We start from the raw sequence: 17,810 nt of genomic DNA on the forward strand, positions 1-17,810 counted from the left end.
AACTATTTTTCTCCACTAGTTTCACAGCTGATTTTTTTTAAGGAACTGTAAAAGATCATCCTGGCAAAACTTTTTTTTAGTCATAAACGCAGGAGAGAAAACAATTTAGATCAGACTTGTTTTTCCTCATTTGCCTCTCAGGGCTTCTCTAATTCTAATGGACTTCTATTTTCATTTTATATTTGAATACCAGGTGAGGACCTGTTCCAGATTAGGGGTCAGAATGGTTTACTGCAAAACTGCATGGATCCTCTCCCAGAGGTTTCTGGGAGACAGGAAGTGGGCGACACGGCAGATCATGCCCTGGAAAGCTTCTATCCTGTCTCGCCCACCATCGACATGCAGAAAGTCCAAGTGTACAAGGAGGAGGTGAACTGCTCAGGTGAGAAGACTCCCAGTCACAGCCATGGTCCGATAGTAAAACATATATAAAACAATAAATCGTTCACCAGCAACTTGTTAAAACAAATCTTCAAAATTAACAGGAATTACAATTCTGGTGTGGAAACTTTTTGATGCAGCAATAAATTGCTCAAAACCTAAACAGGAATTAAAAAGCCAGTACTTAATGTATATAGTATATAAACATAGAACTGAATTTAATAGATCGGCCTCATTGTCACCGATATCTGATCGGCGGCGGCGGCAGCGGCGGCGGCGGAGACATTGAAATAAACCAGATGAAGTGAAGAGAACTACAACAATTACATTTGTCACTGTAAGAAGTTTTTTTATTGAATTAGTACAGTGCACATTAATCAACATATCAGCAATACACATCAATGTAAATATGCCGGAATTAGCACAGTAGCTAAATTTCATCCGTAAGTCCTGAGGCAGGTACTTACAAAAACAAACTTTACAATCACAGAACACCTCACAGGACAGTCCACGAGACGGCACACAGAAAAGCAGTTTTGAGCCCATCTAGAACTTTAAAAACAAGACAAACATCTGTGAAAGTTTAGAAACAGTCAATGTTTAAAATGTTATACTTAACTTATGATATTGCAATAATGGAAACGAACAGGTCTTCTTGAAGAGAGACTTGATGGGTTTCAACGTGCTCGCTAGGACTCAGTTTTAAAGCTAAAGTGACGATATCACGTCATACAAAGCTAGAAAACCTGATGAATCCATCGGTACCAACCGTGTCATACTAGCTTGTTAAATAACGCGCCAAATTTTGGTGAGGAAAAACTGTCACGGCCATTTTCAAAGGGGTCCCTTGACCTCTGACCTCCAGATCAGTGAATGTAAATGGGTTCTATGGGTACCCACGAGTCTCCCCTTTACAGACATGCCAACTTTATGATAATCACATGCAGTTTGGGGCAAGTCATAGTCAAGTCAGCACACTGACACACTGACAGCTGTTGTTGCCTGTTGGGCTGCAGTTTGCCATGTTATGATCTGAGCATATTTTGTATGCTAAATGCAGTACCCGTGAGGGTTTCTGGACAATAGTTGTCATTGTTTTGTGTTGGAAATTGATTTCCAATAATAATTATATACATACGTTTGCATAATGCAGCATATTTGTCCACTACCATGTTGATAAGAGTATTAAATACTTGACAAATTTCCCTTTAAGGTACATTTTGAACAGATAAAAAATGTGTGATTAGTTTGGGATTAATCGCGATCAACTATTTGAATCATTTGAAAGCCCTATTTAAAAATATTATTTTTACATAATATATCAGAAAGCAATTATTCAGTAATGAAAAAGAACCGATGAGTATCAAAGAGTAGTAGTAGTAGTAGTATCGATACTCATCCCTAGTGCTCAGGCCTTATTAAATTAAATGACGTCTCTGTTATCCAATCAGGTTTCCGGGACGACTACCCTTATCCTCATGCCCACACGCTTCACTTCCTGGAGGGAGCCGATGTCGTCTGTAAGCTCCGGCCAGAGCAGTTCAGAGCCAAGATGTTCATGTTCACCTTTGGAAACGCTCTGGTCCGTGCACACAGACTGTATGGGGTGAGGATATACACATCACCTTTAACAGGGAGTCACCGTACACAGCTGATCTGTGAATGTAGTCGGTGGGCATATTGTATTACTGTATTAGTTGCTGATCCACAATTATCCTTCTCTCTGTCTCTCTCTTTCTACCTCTTACACTGTGTGTGTGTGTGTGTGTCAGACGCAGCCTCAGCATCTATTAGAGCGTCCCATAACAGTGCAGGCAGTGGGGACCAACGGGAGGATCTTCCAGTTTATGGTTTTCCAGCTCAACACAACAGATCTCCGAGGAGACGACGGCATCAAGAACCAGGTGCGTCATTTCTGTCCTACCGATAGCCAAAAAGTTGCATTCGAACACACCGCAAAGACGACAGCCGACGGCCAGTTAGCACGTACGTTCAGCTCCTGCGTGAGAGGAAATAACTCTCCACACCAGCAGGCGGCGGTAGTCCGTATTCGTCATTCAAAAAGGGAAACCGGAAGACCGAGGACGGCGGATATGAAAGCCGTCGTTATGATACGTACATGAAACAAAACGTTGACCATTTTCACACCACTCTCACCCACCACTCAGCTTCATTCCAGTATTCGAAGGATCAGAATAGATGGAGATGAAAAAGGAGGAGAGCCCTCTGTGTTTTTCCTCTTGACTTTACTTGTCGGCTCGCTTTCCTCACGTCCGTTTCTCTTCTCGTGCACTGATTCGTTTAAGCTGAACAGCCAGTCAGAGTGATTTCTCTCACAGACGGGCTCCGCCGCAGACACAACATGCTGGATCGTCTGAAAAACCTCAGACTGGTACCCAACGATGCGGGTTGCTCCGCAAAAACTAGGGCCACAGACACTCACAGGCGGCCCCGACATTGGCTGACCCGGCGGCCCCGACTTTGGCCGACCGGCGGCCCCGATATTGGCTGAACGGCGGCCCTGACATTGGTCAGGTGTGTTCAGGGCCTTTAGTTTACAGGTGGTGACTGTGGTGACGATTCACAAGCTTTCCAGTGGAGTATATATGTTCATATTTAAATAAGTATTCCGTCTGGTTACACAGAGATCAGGACTTTATGAGGATATTGGGACTGTTTTTTTTTTTTGCACCTCACTACTAGTTGCTTTTATTTTAGGACCATATAATCAAGACGTTCTCATCCCAACTCATCACATACCGCCGCTTCGTCACGCCCTTTTCGGCATCAAACCCACTATAGTTAGGTTTTGGAAAGAACTATATGGTTGGGGTTAAAACTACTACGTTTGTACAGTGATAACGACACTGAACGTTGTGAACACGGGGACACGAACAACAGCGGTATCCTGGATGAAAGTCTTGTGGTTGTTGGACTAATGTTGGACTCCCCTCCTGCCTGCCCGTCTCTTTTCGCTCTTTAAACTACGTCACCACACTCCAAACGCACTTTCTCATTTACTGTTGCCGCGGACGAGTTTACATTATAGTTAATGGAACACCCGGTGCGTTTCATACCGGCGCTAAAGGGTGACTTATGCCGCGACAAAGCCTCGGGAATGAGAACGGGAGGGAATAATATGCTGTAAAGAAAGTAATGAAACAAAATCTGTGCTGATACAAAAATCAGTTCATCAGTTTTCCATCAATCAGAATTCACTTTCAAAGTAAAACGAGTTTGCTGGCTTTCTGAAATGCTGTCTGCTCCTTGCAGGTGTGGTTGGATGAAGATGTCGAGCTCTATGATTTTGCAAAAGTCCGACCACTCATCAAGAAGAAGCAAGTGAAGGTACGATGACCATAATCATCCTGTCTGTTCGTAATTGTGACTTAGAGCCATGTTCTGTCATCAAGACTGTTGGAAATCAGAACCTTAACTCAAACATTACTAGTCATTTAGTGGGTGGTGTGCAATCTGTCACCCTCTTGTATGATTAGAGAACAGGCAGTAGAGCGAGGAAGCTTGGCAGGCACATTATGTCACAGACCCCCATTTGGTAAGATTTCACTTCAGGGAACTGCATCTGAAAAGATTTTGGTTGTTAGAGATGATTAAGAGGAGAAATCTACAGTTTCCAGCTGCAGTTCAGGAGATAACCCATGATCACTCTTATGACTGTTTATCAGATTGGCCTCACTTCGATAGTGGACCCCTGGTTGAGAACCACTGTAATAGACTAGGACTTATTTTTCGACATACTATGACTTTTATTTTGACATACTATACTATGACTTTTTTTATCATAACATTTTTCAACATACTATACTATGACTTTTTTTTTTTTTTTTAGACATACTATACTTTGATTTTTTTTTTTATATATATACATACTATACTATGACTTTTTTTTAGATACACTATACCATGACTTTTTTTTTTTTTTTTTTTTTTTAGACATACTATACCATGACTTTTTTTTTTTTTTTTTTTTTTTTTAGACATACTATACTATGACTTTTTTTCTTTTTTTTTAGACATACTATACTTTGATTTTTTTTTTTTTTTTTTATATACATACTATACTATGACTTTTTTTTAGATACACTATACCATGACTTTTTTTTTTTTTTTTTTTTTTAGACATACTATACTATGACTTTTTTTTTTTTTTTTTTAGACACTATACTATGAATTTTTTTTTTTTTTTTAGACACTATACTATGAATTTTTTTTTTTTTAGACAAACTATACTATGACTTTTTTTCTTTTTTTTTAGACATACTTTACTATGACTTTTTCTTTTTCTTTTTTTTTAGACATTACATACTGACTTTTTCTTTTTTTCTTTTAGATATACTATACTGTGACTATACTATACTATTCTATACTATGACTTATTCTTCGACATATTATACTATCACTTTTTTTCGACATACTACACTATGGCGTTTTTTATACATACTATAACGTCTTTCATTCAATGTATCTCGTGTCCATGAGTACACTGAATGTGTATGTTCTAATAACTGAGACAGGAAGACAGAGAAAATGAAGGGAACGTTGAGTGATTCTGATTGGTTGCTGTGTGTCTCCCTGCAGGTACCAGCTGGTCTGGCAGGATACAAGCCTGAAGCGTTCAGCAAGTTCCTGGCCTTGTACCTGCACGGGGCGGTGTAGGACTACATGCAGTACCTCCTGTGTGTGTTTGTGTGTCTGAGGGCGTGCGTGTGTGAACAATGACTCATCAGTCAAGTATGTTTGTATGTGTGTGTGTTTTGGATTTAAACCAAACCAACAGATAATCCTCCTTTCAAACAGTCAGTGCCCCGGTTCTCAACATGTTACATTGTCTGGATGAATTCAACAGACTGAAACCACAAAACTCAATAAAAATACTGATTCTGAAAATGTACTTCATTGAGTTTTTGTGCTTTACTAGTGTACATTGATAATGAGGGCTTGTTTACTTAACAGTTCTTTCTTTCTTTCACACGTTTTCATCCTCAAAGCTGAGGCTATTATAACACACCATTTTTTTCGACATACTATAATATGACTTTTAAGCCTCGGGAATGAGAACGGGATGGAATAATATGCTGTAAAGAAAGTAATGAAACAAAATCTGTGCTGGTACAAAAATCAGTTCATCAGTTTTCCATCAATCATCATATACTATGACTTTTTTTCATAAAATATTTCGACATAGTATATGACTTTTTTTTTATATAGTTTTAACTTGTTATGTAAATCATGCAAACTTGTTAGAAGATAATGTTACCATCAAACTGACTGATTAAGTGGCATAACGCAGTCATTTAATTATAATACATTGTGTATTTTACTGTTGAGTTCTGATTGGAAGGAAACAGCAAATGTATTCTGTTAAAACATCTTTATTAAAAGTCCTACAAAAGAATTTATTAAACATCAGTGTTACCTTGTGCTAGTAGTCAGTAAAAGGAGACAATTCCATCACCACTTAATACTACTGTTAGTGTTTCACAAAAATCACTGCATTTTCCTATAAACCCCACATCTGGTTAGATTTATAATTCAATGAACACTTGCCTTAGATTTGTAAACATAAAAAAGTATTATCTGACCATTGGTGACACTGATTACAATGTTTCATTTTTGTCAAAACACAATAATTAATATCGAATGAGCCTTTATTTTGAAATCAGGTCTATGTTTTACATCAGACTCTGGTTGAATATTAGAGTGAGCATTCAAGTATCTAAGGCAACATTTGTTCTTTACTCACTTGTATTGTAACCTTCAGAGTTTCTATTATAATATCTTTGTTTAAAAAAACAACAGCAACGTTTACTTTTCATGTAAATATAACTTTTTGTTCACTGTGACAGTGTTAATAGTACCATATTGTAAAAAAAAACAACCAAAGGCTTGATCTCACTCTACACTTTGGATGTAAACTGGCCTGTAAAGTACCACTGACTGTCTACAGCTGTGTGCTGTGGAGGGCCACTGACAGATTATCACCTTCAGTATCACAGGTGGGGCTGTCTGTGTTCGTGGCCTGATATTGGCTGGTTTGCACCTCAGAGGTGGACTGCAGTCTTTTCCTGGTCAGGTATTTGCTGAAGGAGCAGAAGTTGTGGTAGAAAGTGGAGGAGAGGCCGGCGATATCTGTGGAGATGTAGGGAAGAACCTCTGGAGACGTCTGGTTATAGTAACTGATCTGAAAAAAAGATCCAAATAATAGAGAAGTTTGTTAAGACTATATGTAAATATACAGCAGTTTAATCAGCTAAAATATTGTCTCACCACTGATGTGTTGTTTTTGGTCTCCAGTATGGTAAATCCAGCACACAGAACCTCTCCTCTGTTGTATCCCTCGGTGGGAGGGTGAGTGGGCAGGGACACTGAGCGCAGTGCGATGATGTACGGATCTCTGAGGAGAAAAAAAAAAACAGGAATCGACCAGTAAATCCTGGAGGATAGAGGTGTATGACCTTTGACCTGTCATTTAGACCTTCCAGACAGTCATTCTACTGACGGCCGTGTTTAGAAGGTAACCCACAAGTTGTGAATCTCCTGCGAGATGGTTGAGGTTAGGCATTGACCTCCAATGGTTAGAGTTAGGCATTGACCTCCAATCCTGGAATGGTTTAAGTTAGGCATTGACCTCCAATGGTTAAGCTTAGGCATTGCCTTCCAATGGTTAAGGTTAGACATTAACCTCCAATGATTAAGGTTAGGCATTGACCTCCAATGGTTAAGGTTATGCATTGACCTCCAGTGGTTGAGGTTAGGCATTGACCTCCAATAGTTAAGGTTAGGCATTGACCTCCAATGGTTGAGGTTAGGATAGGTTGTCGAGCAGCGGGATTCGCGAGAGTTTTTCGCAACTTGTGGGTTACCATTTAGACACCATCGTTACTGACCCGCTGCCACATGGCTTCCTATTGGAAGCCAACAAGATGAAGTCCTGTAGAATCCCTTCACACTGCTGGGCTGACGTTGGGGAACCTACTCCACCTTGACCCACTGCTGGGGTCACCACTCGATACAGGAAGTCATCATCGTCCACCTGGTGAATCAGCTCACATTCCCTGATTTAGGAGAGGACACAGAGAGATACCACTGATGAGGATGTTGATAGAAATATAGCTTATTTGAAATAAAGTGAAATAGTATTGACTATATTGTGAAAGGAATAGTACCACATTTTGGGAAAAGATTTATTGAATTTCTTTCCTAAAAGTAAAGTATTACTGATAATGTGTGTCCCAGCTCGCCCTGTTGCTCAGCTCAGCCAGCAGACAAAAGGCTGTGAGAGCGGGAACATCCACCTCCGACTCCACCCGAATACTCAACATGGACTTCTGCTCCAGGGTGTACAGACGCACCTGGGAACAAATAATCACATGAAACATCTAGCTCCTTCATGGGGATAAAAATACTCTCATTCGTAGAACACAAACACTCCCAGCAGATACAGTACCTTGTCTTTCTCAGAGCTGAGGCGCCAGTTGTTTCTAGCAGCCAACATCTTCAGAGCTGAAACATTGTTATAGCTCAGATACACCTGGAAACACAAAAACACATGCAACATACATAATGTATGCATTAGCAAACAAACACGTAAGCATGCACACGGAGCAGAAGGTACTATGTCAATACTGGGCCCTGATGCTACTCCTCCTGTTCTGTATGGAGGAGGGAACCTGCTAAAATCCCAAATGAATGAATAAATAAATAAATAATAAAATAAAATAATAAAAAAATGACTCAATAAATAAATAAATGTCATTAAATGTAGCAAAAATAATATTAAAAATAAATGTAGCCATTAATTGATTGATCAAATGTGACATAAATTGATATTTCTGTTTTAAGTTGCTTCTTTATTTGTTTATCTTTGTATTAATTCCCTTATTAATTTACTCTTCTGTTTATTTTATTTTTAATGTATTTATTTATTTTTGCATTTATTTTTTATTTATTCATTTATTTTTAAATAATATAATATATAAATAAAAAATAAATTAATTCCTAAAAAATAAATACAAAAATTTGATAAAAAATTAAAATACAAATAAATAAAAGGGGAAATTAAACAGAAGAGTAAATAAAAAACCGAATTAATACAAAGATAAACAAATAAAGAAGCAACTTAAAATAGAAATATCAAATGTCACATTTTATCAATTAGTTAATGGCTACATTTAATGACATATTTATTTATTTATTGAGTCATTTATTTATTCATTTATTTAGGATTTTGGCAGGTTCCGTCCTCCATAGTTCAGACAACCGCCTCGTAAAAATCATAAAATTCTCCTATTACATCCTACAAAAAGCATCACCCCAATTTGACATATTAGCTTAGTAGGGCTGCACCAAATAGTTAGCCTCATTTACAACTTTGACACTCAAAATCTAAATCAACATTTGAATGCTGTGCAGCTATTTTTTCTGTTACCATTGCAGAGACAAGATTTAAAGACATCACCTTGGACTTTTTTCAAAGAATTTATTTTTTAGTGTGATGACGTCGTAAAATATGACAACAGACATAATAAGCTTCATTCGAAAACCCCAATAGAAGCTTCAAATGTAAAGAAAAAGACTTTCGATGCAGCCCTACTTGGTAGCGAATGAATATGTATCTTTGTTTCACCAATTAAATATATTACTGCTATTTCATTTTCCAAACTTTGACACATTTTTTTAGATTCTGTTCCTCAGTTTCATTAATTTCAGTACAGCATGAAAAAACCTTTCTGAATAGTTCATCCATCACAGTCAACATAATGTCTGGTTTTAGTGCTGCCAAAGTATAACGAAGAGCAGATTTTTCCAATAAGTCTGATAGTATTTCAACATACATGAAATGAAACGATACAATTGCTTAGAAAAGCGGAAAAAGCAATGTTCACTTAGATAAATGATCTCCATAAATGTGCCTTCAAGCTTATTTTTAGACTGTAAATGAACTGAAATCCATCAAATGCCTAGTGCCATAGTAGTGACCCAACATGAGTGACATTGTTAACCAGTTGGTGTAGTCGTGCAAGTCAATAATCAAAGCTGTGCCAAAGATCTATAAGTTCAGCCAGTAACCGTATGCGTGCTCTCTCTGTGCATCCATTCCTCTCCATGTGGAGTATATAGTAATGTGTTCTTGATCACAGCACATGTCATCGTTACTAGTCCTGAGTGACTCCTCACCTGGTTCCTGGGGTCCCAGGGTACAGACAGAGGGACTTCGCCCTGCTTGTGGGAAATGATGTACTTTCTGAAACAACAAAAAGGGAGCGCAGTTAGAAGCATTTCGACAATGACTGGGTGATGCATCTGTTTACTTAAACTACTGAAACACTGTTTACCATGGGCTCAGAGTTTGATACTGAGGTATCCTCTGGCGGTTTTGACCTCTAGTGGCCCCGTAGACCATGTTTACAGTGAGTTAACTGAAAATATCATACAAACCGTATCACTTCTGACACACAGAACGTGGATTTGAAAGCTAAGAAAGTACGTGCTCTTCACAGGAGTAGACCGTTACCTGTCCAATCTGATCTTCTTCCTGGCTATGGCCTCTTGAAACCTCCTCCCCCCTTCCTGGAAGTGAAAGACACACAGAGAGAGACAGACGAAGACACAGACAGAGAGAAATTCAATCCAATTAAACACCTCAATTCAGCTACCCATCTTCTACTTCCTCTTGTCCCGTTTAGGGACAGTGGTCGGAAGTTGGGGGACTCACAAGAGATAAAGAAAACCAAAGAAATGATTGAAATTTGACCTCACTCTGTAAAATGACCTGTGGTGACCTCTAGGATATTCACAGCCTCATGAAACTTTACAGCTACAAACTAGAGACCTAGAACTAGTGACCTGCTATCTCCCCCTAAAGACCCCCTGTACCACCCTAAAAAGACAAAAACTGGTCTATTGTGGGTCTCAGAGAGTTAATAGATATTCTACAAAAGAACTCACTAAATGAGTGTTATAGATTACTATTTCAGTATCTTAGACAAATTAATATGATTGGAAAAATATGAGTCTGTTTTTTTATTTTTTTATATTATATACAAATATTATTATATTATATTATTTTATTTTATATTATATTATTTTATTTTATATTATATTATATTATATTATATTTTTCAGAGGGTTAATGCGTTCTTCATGAGTAGTTCATTCTGTTGGCTGACTCACCAAGGGTTCTGGTCGTATCCATGGTAACGTGCACGGCTTCCTGTGGTCGTCGAGCACCTCGAAGGTCATGAAGGCAGAGTTTATGTGTCGGTTAGGCCCTTCCTCATGGTAGGCTTCAGCTCGCACCCCCACCTCCATGCTGCAGCACACACAGAATCACTCTTCAAGTCCTACGTACGTACCTATTCTTACTTTTTTTTTTTTAACACCGAGCCGTTATCGTGACCCGTTTTCTCCACACAACATCAGTCAGATCTTATCTGATCTGATCTTGTCTTCTGTATCTTTATGTGTGATTCTGGACACACTGATACCTGTTTTTGAAGGCGTTGTTGACTATGGCCTTCAGCAGCAGTCTGTCTCCAACCTGAGAAGGTCCTCTGAAGGTGAACATGTCGATGGTTCGCAGAGTCGGGTGGGCCTGACACAGACGACTGAGTAGAGAGATTATACAACAAGAGAACATTACACCTGTAACCCTGGTGCAATCAAATAAAGCACTTCAAATGGGTGTGTGTATGTGTGTGTGTGTGTGTGTGTGTGTGTGTGTGTGTGTGTGTGTGTGCGTGTGACTGTACCTGGCAGCAATATTAGCTACATTCACCATCCAGGCCATGATCTGTCCTCCAAATGTATTCACCTGGTATTTAGATAAACGGAAATGATGATCCAGTCATCTCACCCCTAAAGACTACGATGGCACAACACTGACGGAATGAACGAAAAGCCTTTCAATTCATTAAAACCGGAATTTGTGATGGCTTTTTATATACAGTATGTTGCCATACCAAAATTCTATAGCAGTACAAAAATGATACTAATCACCATATACTCTCAAATCAGAACATAACTGGAGATAAACAGGCAAGTTTATAGATACATAAATAAATAACCTGATGGTTAGCATGTGGTGGTAGAACCAGTTCAACACTCTCCACCTTGGTCTTCTCTGCTGCCACCGCTTTGCTTACTGCTGAGTTGTCAGCTGACACACACACACAAATTAGAAAGTTAATGCTTGGTTTTAAAGGATATGGTTGGTGTTATCTATACATTTGCAGCAGCGTGCATCACACCTACCCTGCAGGATGGACCCATGAGAGAGCAGGTCTTTGACGATGTCATCGTGTAACATCCTGACCCTCCGTCTCTCAGCGGCCACGCTGTATTCAACCTGCTCTTTCTCAGTGTGAGGTACAACAGGCTTCAGGGTCACCTGTGAGTAAACGTCAGTAAGTGTGTCTTCTTAGTGTCAGGAAGCCTTTAACAAAACCTACACACACACACACACACACACATACAAAAGCAGACTGTTCAACAGCAAAAAATAAATCAACACACCCCTTACCTTTTTTCCTGTGTTGGTGCGCTGGGTAACAAAGGTGGCGTAGGCGTGACAAACCCTCCAGTGGCGATCAGAGAACAGGTCCTCACAGATCACCTGTATGCCCACCTGGGATGGAATATATCAGGGACAATCTACGGTCAAACTCTTATGCTTTGACCATAGATTATATGATATGATGTATTCAGCAAACAACAATAAATAACAAGATTTAAAGCTGCCAGCAGGGATTTCACTTTGGCTCAAAAGCTCACTGAGGTCTTCAAGCTCTTCAAACTACAATAACTGATTTTTTTTTTTTACCACTTGTGGGCAGCGGAAACAGGTTATGAACATTGGCGTATCATTACCTTTTAAGGTGATATGGCCACCTTGTTAGCTAAAGTTGTTTATTTACACATCCAGCTGTTACGGAGCGATTTGGAGGCCAACATTCACCCTCTTTTAGCTCTGTTTTTGGTCTCCACCAAATCTTGAGCAGGGTATAGTGGTATGAATTAGGGCTGTCAAAGTTAACGCGATAATAACGCGTTAACGCAACCATGTCGTGCTACCATGTCGTGAAGGAGGCTAAATAACGCGCCAAAGTTGGCTAAATTTTAGCGAGGAAAAACTGGCATAGCCATTTTCAAAAGCGTCCCTTGACCTCTGACCTCCAGATATATGAATGTAAATGGGTTCTCTGGGTACCCACGAGTCTCCCCTTTACAGAGATGCCCACTTTATGATAATCACATGCAGTTTGGGGCAAGTCATAGTCAAGTCAGCACACTGACACACTGACAGCTGTTGTTGCCTGTTGGGCTGCAGTTTGACATGTTATGATTTGAGCATATTGTTTTATGCTAAATGCAGAACCTGTGAGGGTTTCTGGATCAATATTTGTAAATGTTTTGTGTTGTTAATTGATTTCCAATAATAAATATATACATACATTTGCATAAAGCAGCATATTTGCCCACTCCCATGTTGATAAGAGTATTAAATACTTGACAAATCTCCCTTTAAGGTACATTTTGAACAGATAAAAAAATGTGTGATTAATAACGGTTAACTATCATGAGATTAATTAAAATATTTTAATCAATTGACAGCCCTAGTATGAATGTAAAGACACAAAGAATGAGTCGGTGTCTTTGTATAAAATGCTGGAGTGTAAAACATAAGTGAGAACACAACGTAAATCTGACCTCCATGCTGGTGTTAAAGGCTCTGTTGACCTTTGCCTTGATGTTCACCACCTGACCAACGCTGAACAGAGAGACAGAAAGGATGAATGAGTACATACTGTATATAAAACATGGATGTATAATAAGAACTGGATACCAGACCTACTAGATGGCGCCCATTCAGTCCAATGAGAATTGCTCGCCTGGCGCATACGTCAAAAAAGGTTTTGTAGCTTCCAGGTTTACTCCCGGGGTATGCGGCACACTGAATACACGCAGTAGTGTTTCTCCCGCTCTGAACTCTCCCAAGTTACCACAGACTTCACATCGTGATGACGTCACAGATGTTTAAATCACATTTCTCAGATTGAGGAAAGTTTTGCAAATGTAAAACCTCCATGGATCAAAAATTAATTCTAGAAAGAGTCATAATCATCCTTGTCTGCAGGTGGAGGTGTCCTGTTAACAGTTTACAGACCTCTCTTTCACAATAATGGTCTATGGGGAAAATGCTTTTTGGGAAACAGGGGGATTTTTCACTGCAATACCGCAAGCGCCGGATGTTGATCCCGACTTTCGTAGTGGTCAAATGGCAGTACTGCAACTTCTGTGTCCGTCACGTGATACCATTGGGCCCAAAAAGGCTTTTCACAGACTTACATTGGGAAAGAGACGTCTGTAACTCAGGGGATAATTTTTTTTTAGGTAAATAAACTCCCCAGTACGAACACTCTAATAGCCCTTATTTAAATCATTAGATTTCAAAAGTTGTAAAACGCACTAATAGCCGAATCCAGAGTTATTTAGTGACGCACACACACACACACACACACGCCTCTGTGCACACACTTCCTGTTACCTGATGGTGTGTTCAAAGTGGATGTCGTCCATGGAGGCAGTGACGCAGGGACACCCAGCATGCCTCTCAGCTGCCCATATGAAACAGACACATGTCAGCATGTCCTGTCTGGCTACTCAGTGATTACAACAGACTGCGGAAACTCACAAGTGAAATCATTTCAACACACACCACATGACTACTGAATCACACACGCACACACAGATCTCACCAGAGAGGCAGGCACTGGAGTCCATCCACTTGAGCAGCTGTCCCACGCTCAGCTCCTGTCGATGGTTGCTGTGACAGGGCATCACCATCTGACTCATTTTCACCTCTGTCGGGTTGACGCTCCCTTCTTCTTCTTCGTCTTCTTCTTCTTCATCCTCTTCCTCCGGATCACCTGACACTCTGGAACTCATCTTCAAAGCTGAGGGGAGAAGAGTTTCTCAGGTTGAGATAGATTTCAGTTTCACGTTAGTTTTCTCGGTCAACTTTAAGAAGATTTAAAAAGTGATCATCAATATGCATCTCTTTCATCACCAGTGTGTCCGTGCTCCCTTTTTACACCTTTTGATAATAACTCTTCAACATGTACTGTCCAGCTTTCTTTTTTTTTTACCAACTCTGGGATGATTCTGGAGCTTAAACCTAAAGTTGCTATGACCACGCACAAATGAAACGTTACCTGATGTGTTTTATCCAGCAACTCCTGGTCTTTTTTATCTATTATTTATGTGTTATGCTAATTGTGATGTAGGTAGGATTTTGTGTAATCTACTGCGTTGATTTCACCTGTTCACCGCATACACAAATGCCATTGCACTCAGAGAGCGCAGACGTCCGTCAAGCTGCCCGAGTACGATTGCCCCCCCCCCCTCTCTTCTCCGTTCAGCTTGCGCCATCATCCACGTGTATTTGTGTTTATGTTGAGATCAGCTGTACGTAGCGGAGCATCGTAAAACACTTCATTCAAACTGGACAGAAACAAAGTTAAACTCACCCAAACCGTCGTCGTTACTCTTTGGTCAAACTCAACTGTAATTTCACTGAGTTTAATGTGAAAAAACGCCGCAAATCTACAGGTGTCCCCCTCCCCTCCCTCCATTTCCCGCTCGCTCTCTCTGTCCCTCTCTCTGCAGGCAGAAGGAAAGAGGCTGGGTGACGCGTCATCAGTTACACTGCGCATTGTCCTAAAGCCTGTGGCGTTTATGCACAGGCTGAGCGGAGTTATTAAAAAAAATTCCAGAAGCCGGGTCATGATCTGGATCGCCACCAAAATCTAATAGATTGTTCATTGTGCCACACCCTACCCCTCCAAAACATTTCATTCAAATCCATCTTGGACTTTTGGAGTAATCCTGTAAACGGACAAACCAACAAACCAACAAACAAACCAACGCCGGTGAAAACATAACCTCCTTCCTAGCCCTTCGGCCCTGGCGGAGGTAATAAAATTAGTAGCTAATGCAACAAGTTGGTCTCGCTAACTACACCTAACTAACTAGAAAGACAAACTTAAAGATAAACAGGTTTGCGGCTCAAACGCAAAAAAGCTTGGGTGAGCCTGCAGCTTGGAGGATGACCTTTGACCTGCAGCTTCTACTATAGTCATATGTCAGATTCCCATTTTACCAACAACCTTCTTTTTTTTTTTTTTAACTTTGAACACAAAATTATAAATCAAAAAATGTCAGGAGTCAAGAAATGACTCAAATAAATATAAAAAATATCATAGAAAATACACTGGAGGGAGGGGGGGGGGGGGCTTTAAGTGTAAACATGAGGGTTGCAGTCATGCAGCCAATGATTGCGACATAGATAACCTGCAACAGCTTCCTGTAAACAATGATGCATTTTCAACTGAATGCATTTTCTATTTTCTGTCACAGTCTGTTTCTCAGACCCCCCCCCCCCAGAAAGCCACATAGTCCAGGCATTAGACGGGGGCCAAAGCCTACTACACTGGTGGTTTGAACATGACATTAAATGCTGCAAGGTGAAGCACAAATGCACCAGAAACCCTCATCTCAATGAAGTTAGTGATGTTACGTGCTGTGCCGAGGCTTCGGAGCGTGTGTCGAGTAATCCAGGAAGTTTTCCGCGATGCGCATATCGAGGTTTGTATCGTTTTAGACCAATGACGTCATTGATGACGTCCAAAGCCTCGCTGCCTGGCCATACCACGTGACTGGTTCAGGAAGTGGTTCAGATTTCACTGGTTAAACCAATGCCACTTTTAAGAAGTGACACAGAACACCAATATTACCCCTCCTACCATTATTATATTATATTACACTACAATACAATACAATTATTGACCAAAGGATTGGTTTACACACATAAGGTGCATTAGTCACAAAACAATTACAGTTTATTATACATGTATGTTATATACTCATAATATACTTACTAGAAAATAGACATTATATTATATATAACTGCCTTCACTGGCACAAAATACAGTATATCTCAGATCTGTGGTCCCAGTAGACCACTTACACTTACACACCAAAAACTGACAATAACCTGATATTTTCAGGTGGAATTTAATTTCATTCTCACTGTGCAATATCATTTTCCACTTGTGCAATTTTGTTAATAGTCTGTCAATTGTCAATATTATATATAATATTTTGTTACACTTTGTTTAGCTCTTTTTTTTTGCACTATCCCCTTTGCTGCTGTACACTGCAAATGTCCCCACTGCAGGACTACTAAAGGAATATCTGATCTTATATAGAAATAAAATATTTCTACAGGTACTACTTCATATGTAACAGCAAAACCTGACAGTATTGTTCCAAAAGTAAGGAATAAAATGTGTTTATAGGAGTTTAAAAATGATATGACTCATTGTAAATCATGTTTTAAAGAGAATGAATTATTTCAAAAAGTAAGTATTGTAGTGAAATATCATTTTGCAAAATCATTTTCCACTTGTGCAATTTTGTTAATAATCTGTTTATTGTCAATACTGTATATACTGCTCCTATTTTTATATTTCCTTCTATTTAAATGGTTCATATTTTGTTACACTTTGTTTAGCTCTTTCTTTTTACTGTGTTAGCTGATGCATCCTGGGTTTTTTTGCACTATCTCCTTTGCTGCTGTACACTGCACATGTCCCCTCTGTGGGACTAATAAAGGAATATCTTATCTTATCACATGGTTAAGATCATATCTGCCTGTTTTACACTCTTTGACCAACAGGTGGTTTTGTTGTGCACATGAAGCAGAAGAAGAAATGAAGCCTTTTCTGAACCATTTTGCTGGAAAGCTTCCTGAAGCTTCAGCTCTTCATCACTAAGCAGTCTAAAAACCTGCAGACTGACATGTTCAGAAGAGTCTAACTAGCTGGCTGGATACACAACCAGACTTTTGCATGACATGACACGCAGAGAAAACAATATAACTTTACACACAAACTCGACAAACAGGTAATTAACGTTACTTTAGACAGTTAAGACATGAAATAACTGATACCAAAGTTGAACAGTTGAGCTTTGACATGTTTGTAAGCTGATTTAATGAGGAGGTACCAACCTGAAAGCGACCTGTGGAAGTGTCAAGCTAAACTTTGATGTCATGTTTATTATAACAAGACCAGCAGAGGGTGTTCCGGTAATACCTTTCAAAATAAAACAAAAAAAAAAAACGTTATTAAAGGTCCCATATTATGCTCATTTTCAGGTTCATACTTGTATTTTGTGTTTCTACTAGAACATGTTTACATGCTGTAATGTTAAAAAAACAAACTTTATTTTCCTCATACTGTCTGCCTGAATATGCCTGTATTCACTCTCTGTCTGAAACGCTCCGTTTTAGCGCATTTTGACGAAATTACAACAGAATTGCGTTGCTAGGTAATAGCTTGGGTCCA

General features: G+C 39.4%; 2 protein-coding genes across 3 annotated transcripts in view; one reads left to right on the plus strand and one right to left on the minus strand.

Moving 5' to 3' along the window:
* mrpl37 (mitochondrial ribosomal protein L37) overlaps positions 1 to 5,293 on the plus strand; it is a 9,815-nt gene extending 4,522 nt beyond the window's left edge. For both annotated transcript variants that reach the window (XM_037787817.1, XM_037787818.1), the window contains 5 exons: positions 194 to 382; positions 1,833 to 1,987; positions 2,154 to 2,285; positions 3,655 to 3,729; positions 4,981 to 5,293. In XM_037787817.1, the coding sequence (XP_037643745.1) occupies positions 194 to 382; positions 1,833 to 1,987; positions 2,154 to 2,285; positions 3,655 to 3,729; positions 4,981 to 5,058 (629 nt within the window). In that variant the 3' untranslated portion in view covers positions 5,059 to 5,293. The remainder of the gene's footprint in view (positions 1 to 193; positions 383 to 1,832; positions 1,988 to 2,153; positions 2,286 to 3,654; positions 3,730 to 4,980) is intronic.
* A 1,009-nt stretch (positions 5,294 to 6,302) lies between these two features.
* LOC119498765 (acyl-coenzyme A thioesterase 11-like) lies at positions 6,303 to 17,565 on the minus strand. The gene is made up of 17 exons (XM_037787816.1): positions 17,474 to 17,565; positions 14,160 to 14,357; positions 13,949 to 14,018; positions 13,111 to 13,171; positions 11,924 to 12,028; positions 11,656 to 11,791; positions 11,469 to 11,560; positions 11,154 to 11,215; positions 10,890 to 11,009; positions 10,576 to 10,714; positions 9,917 to 9,972; positions 9,580 to 9,646; positions 7,850 to 7,933; positions 7,621 to 7,754; positions 7,290 to 7,457; positions 6,670 to 6,796; positions 6,303 to 6,583 (listed from the first exon to the last, which is right to left on the minus strand). Exons 2-17 carry the CDS (start codon positions 14,347 to 14,349, stop codon positions 6,344 to 6,346), a joined length of 1,851 nt encoding a protein of 616 aa, XP_037643744.1. The 5' UTR covers positions 14,350 to 14,357; positions 17,474 to 17,565; the 3' UTR covers positions 6,303 to 6,343.
* Between the last annotated feature and the right edge of the window lie 245 nt (positions 17,566 to 17,810).

Source organism: Sebastes umbrosus, chromosome 12 (genome assembly GCF_015220745.1).
Source record: "Sebastes umbrosus isolate fSebUmb1 chromosome 12, fSebUmb1.pri, whole genome shotgun sequence".
Classification (NCBI taxonomy): Eukaryota; Metazoa; Chordata; class Actinopteri; order Perciformes; family Sebastidae; genus Sebastes; species Sebastes umbrosus.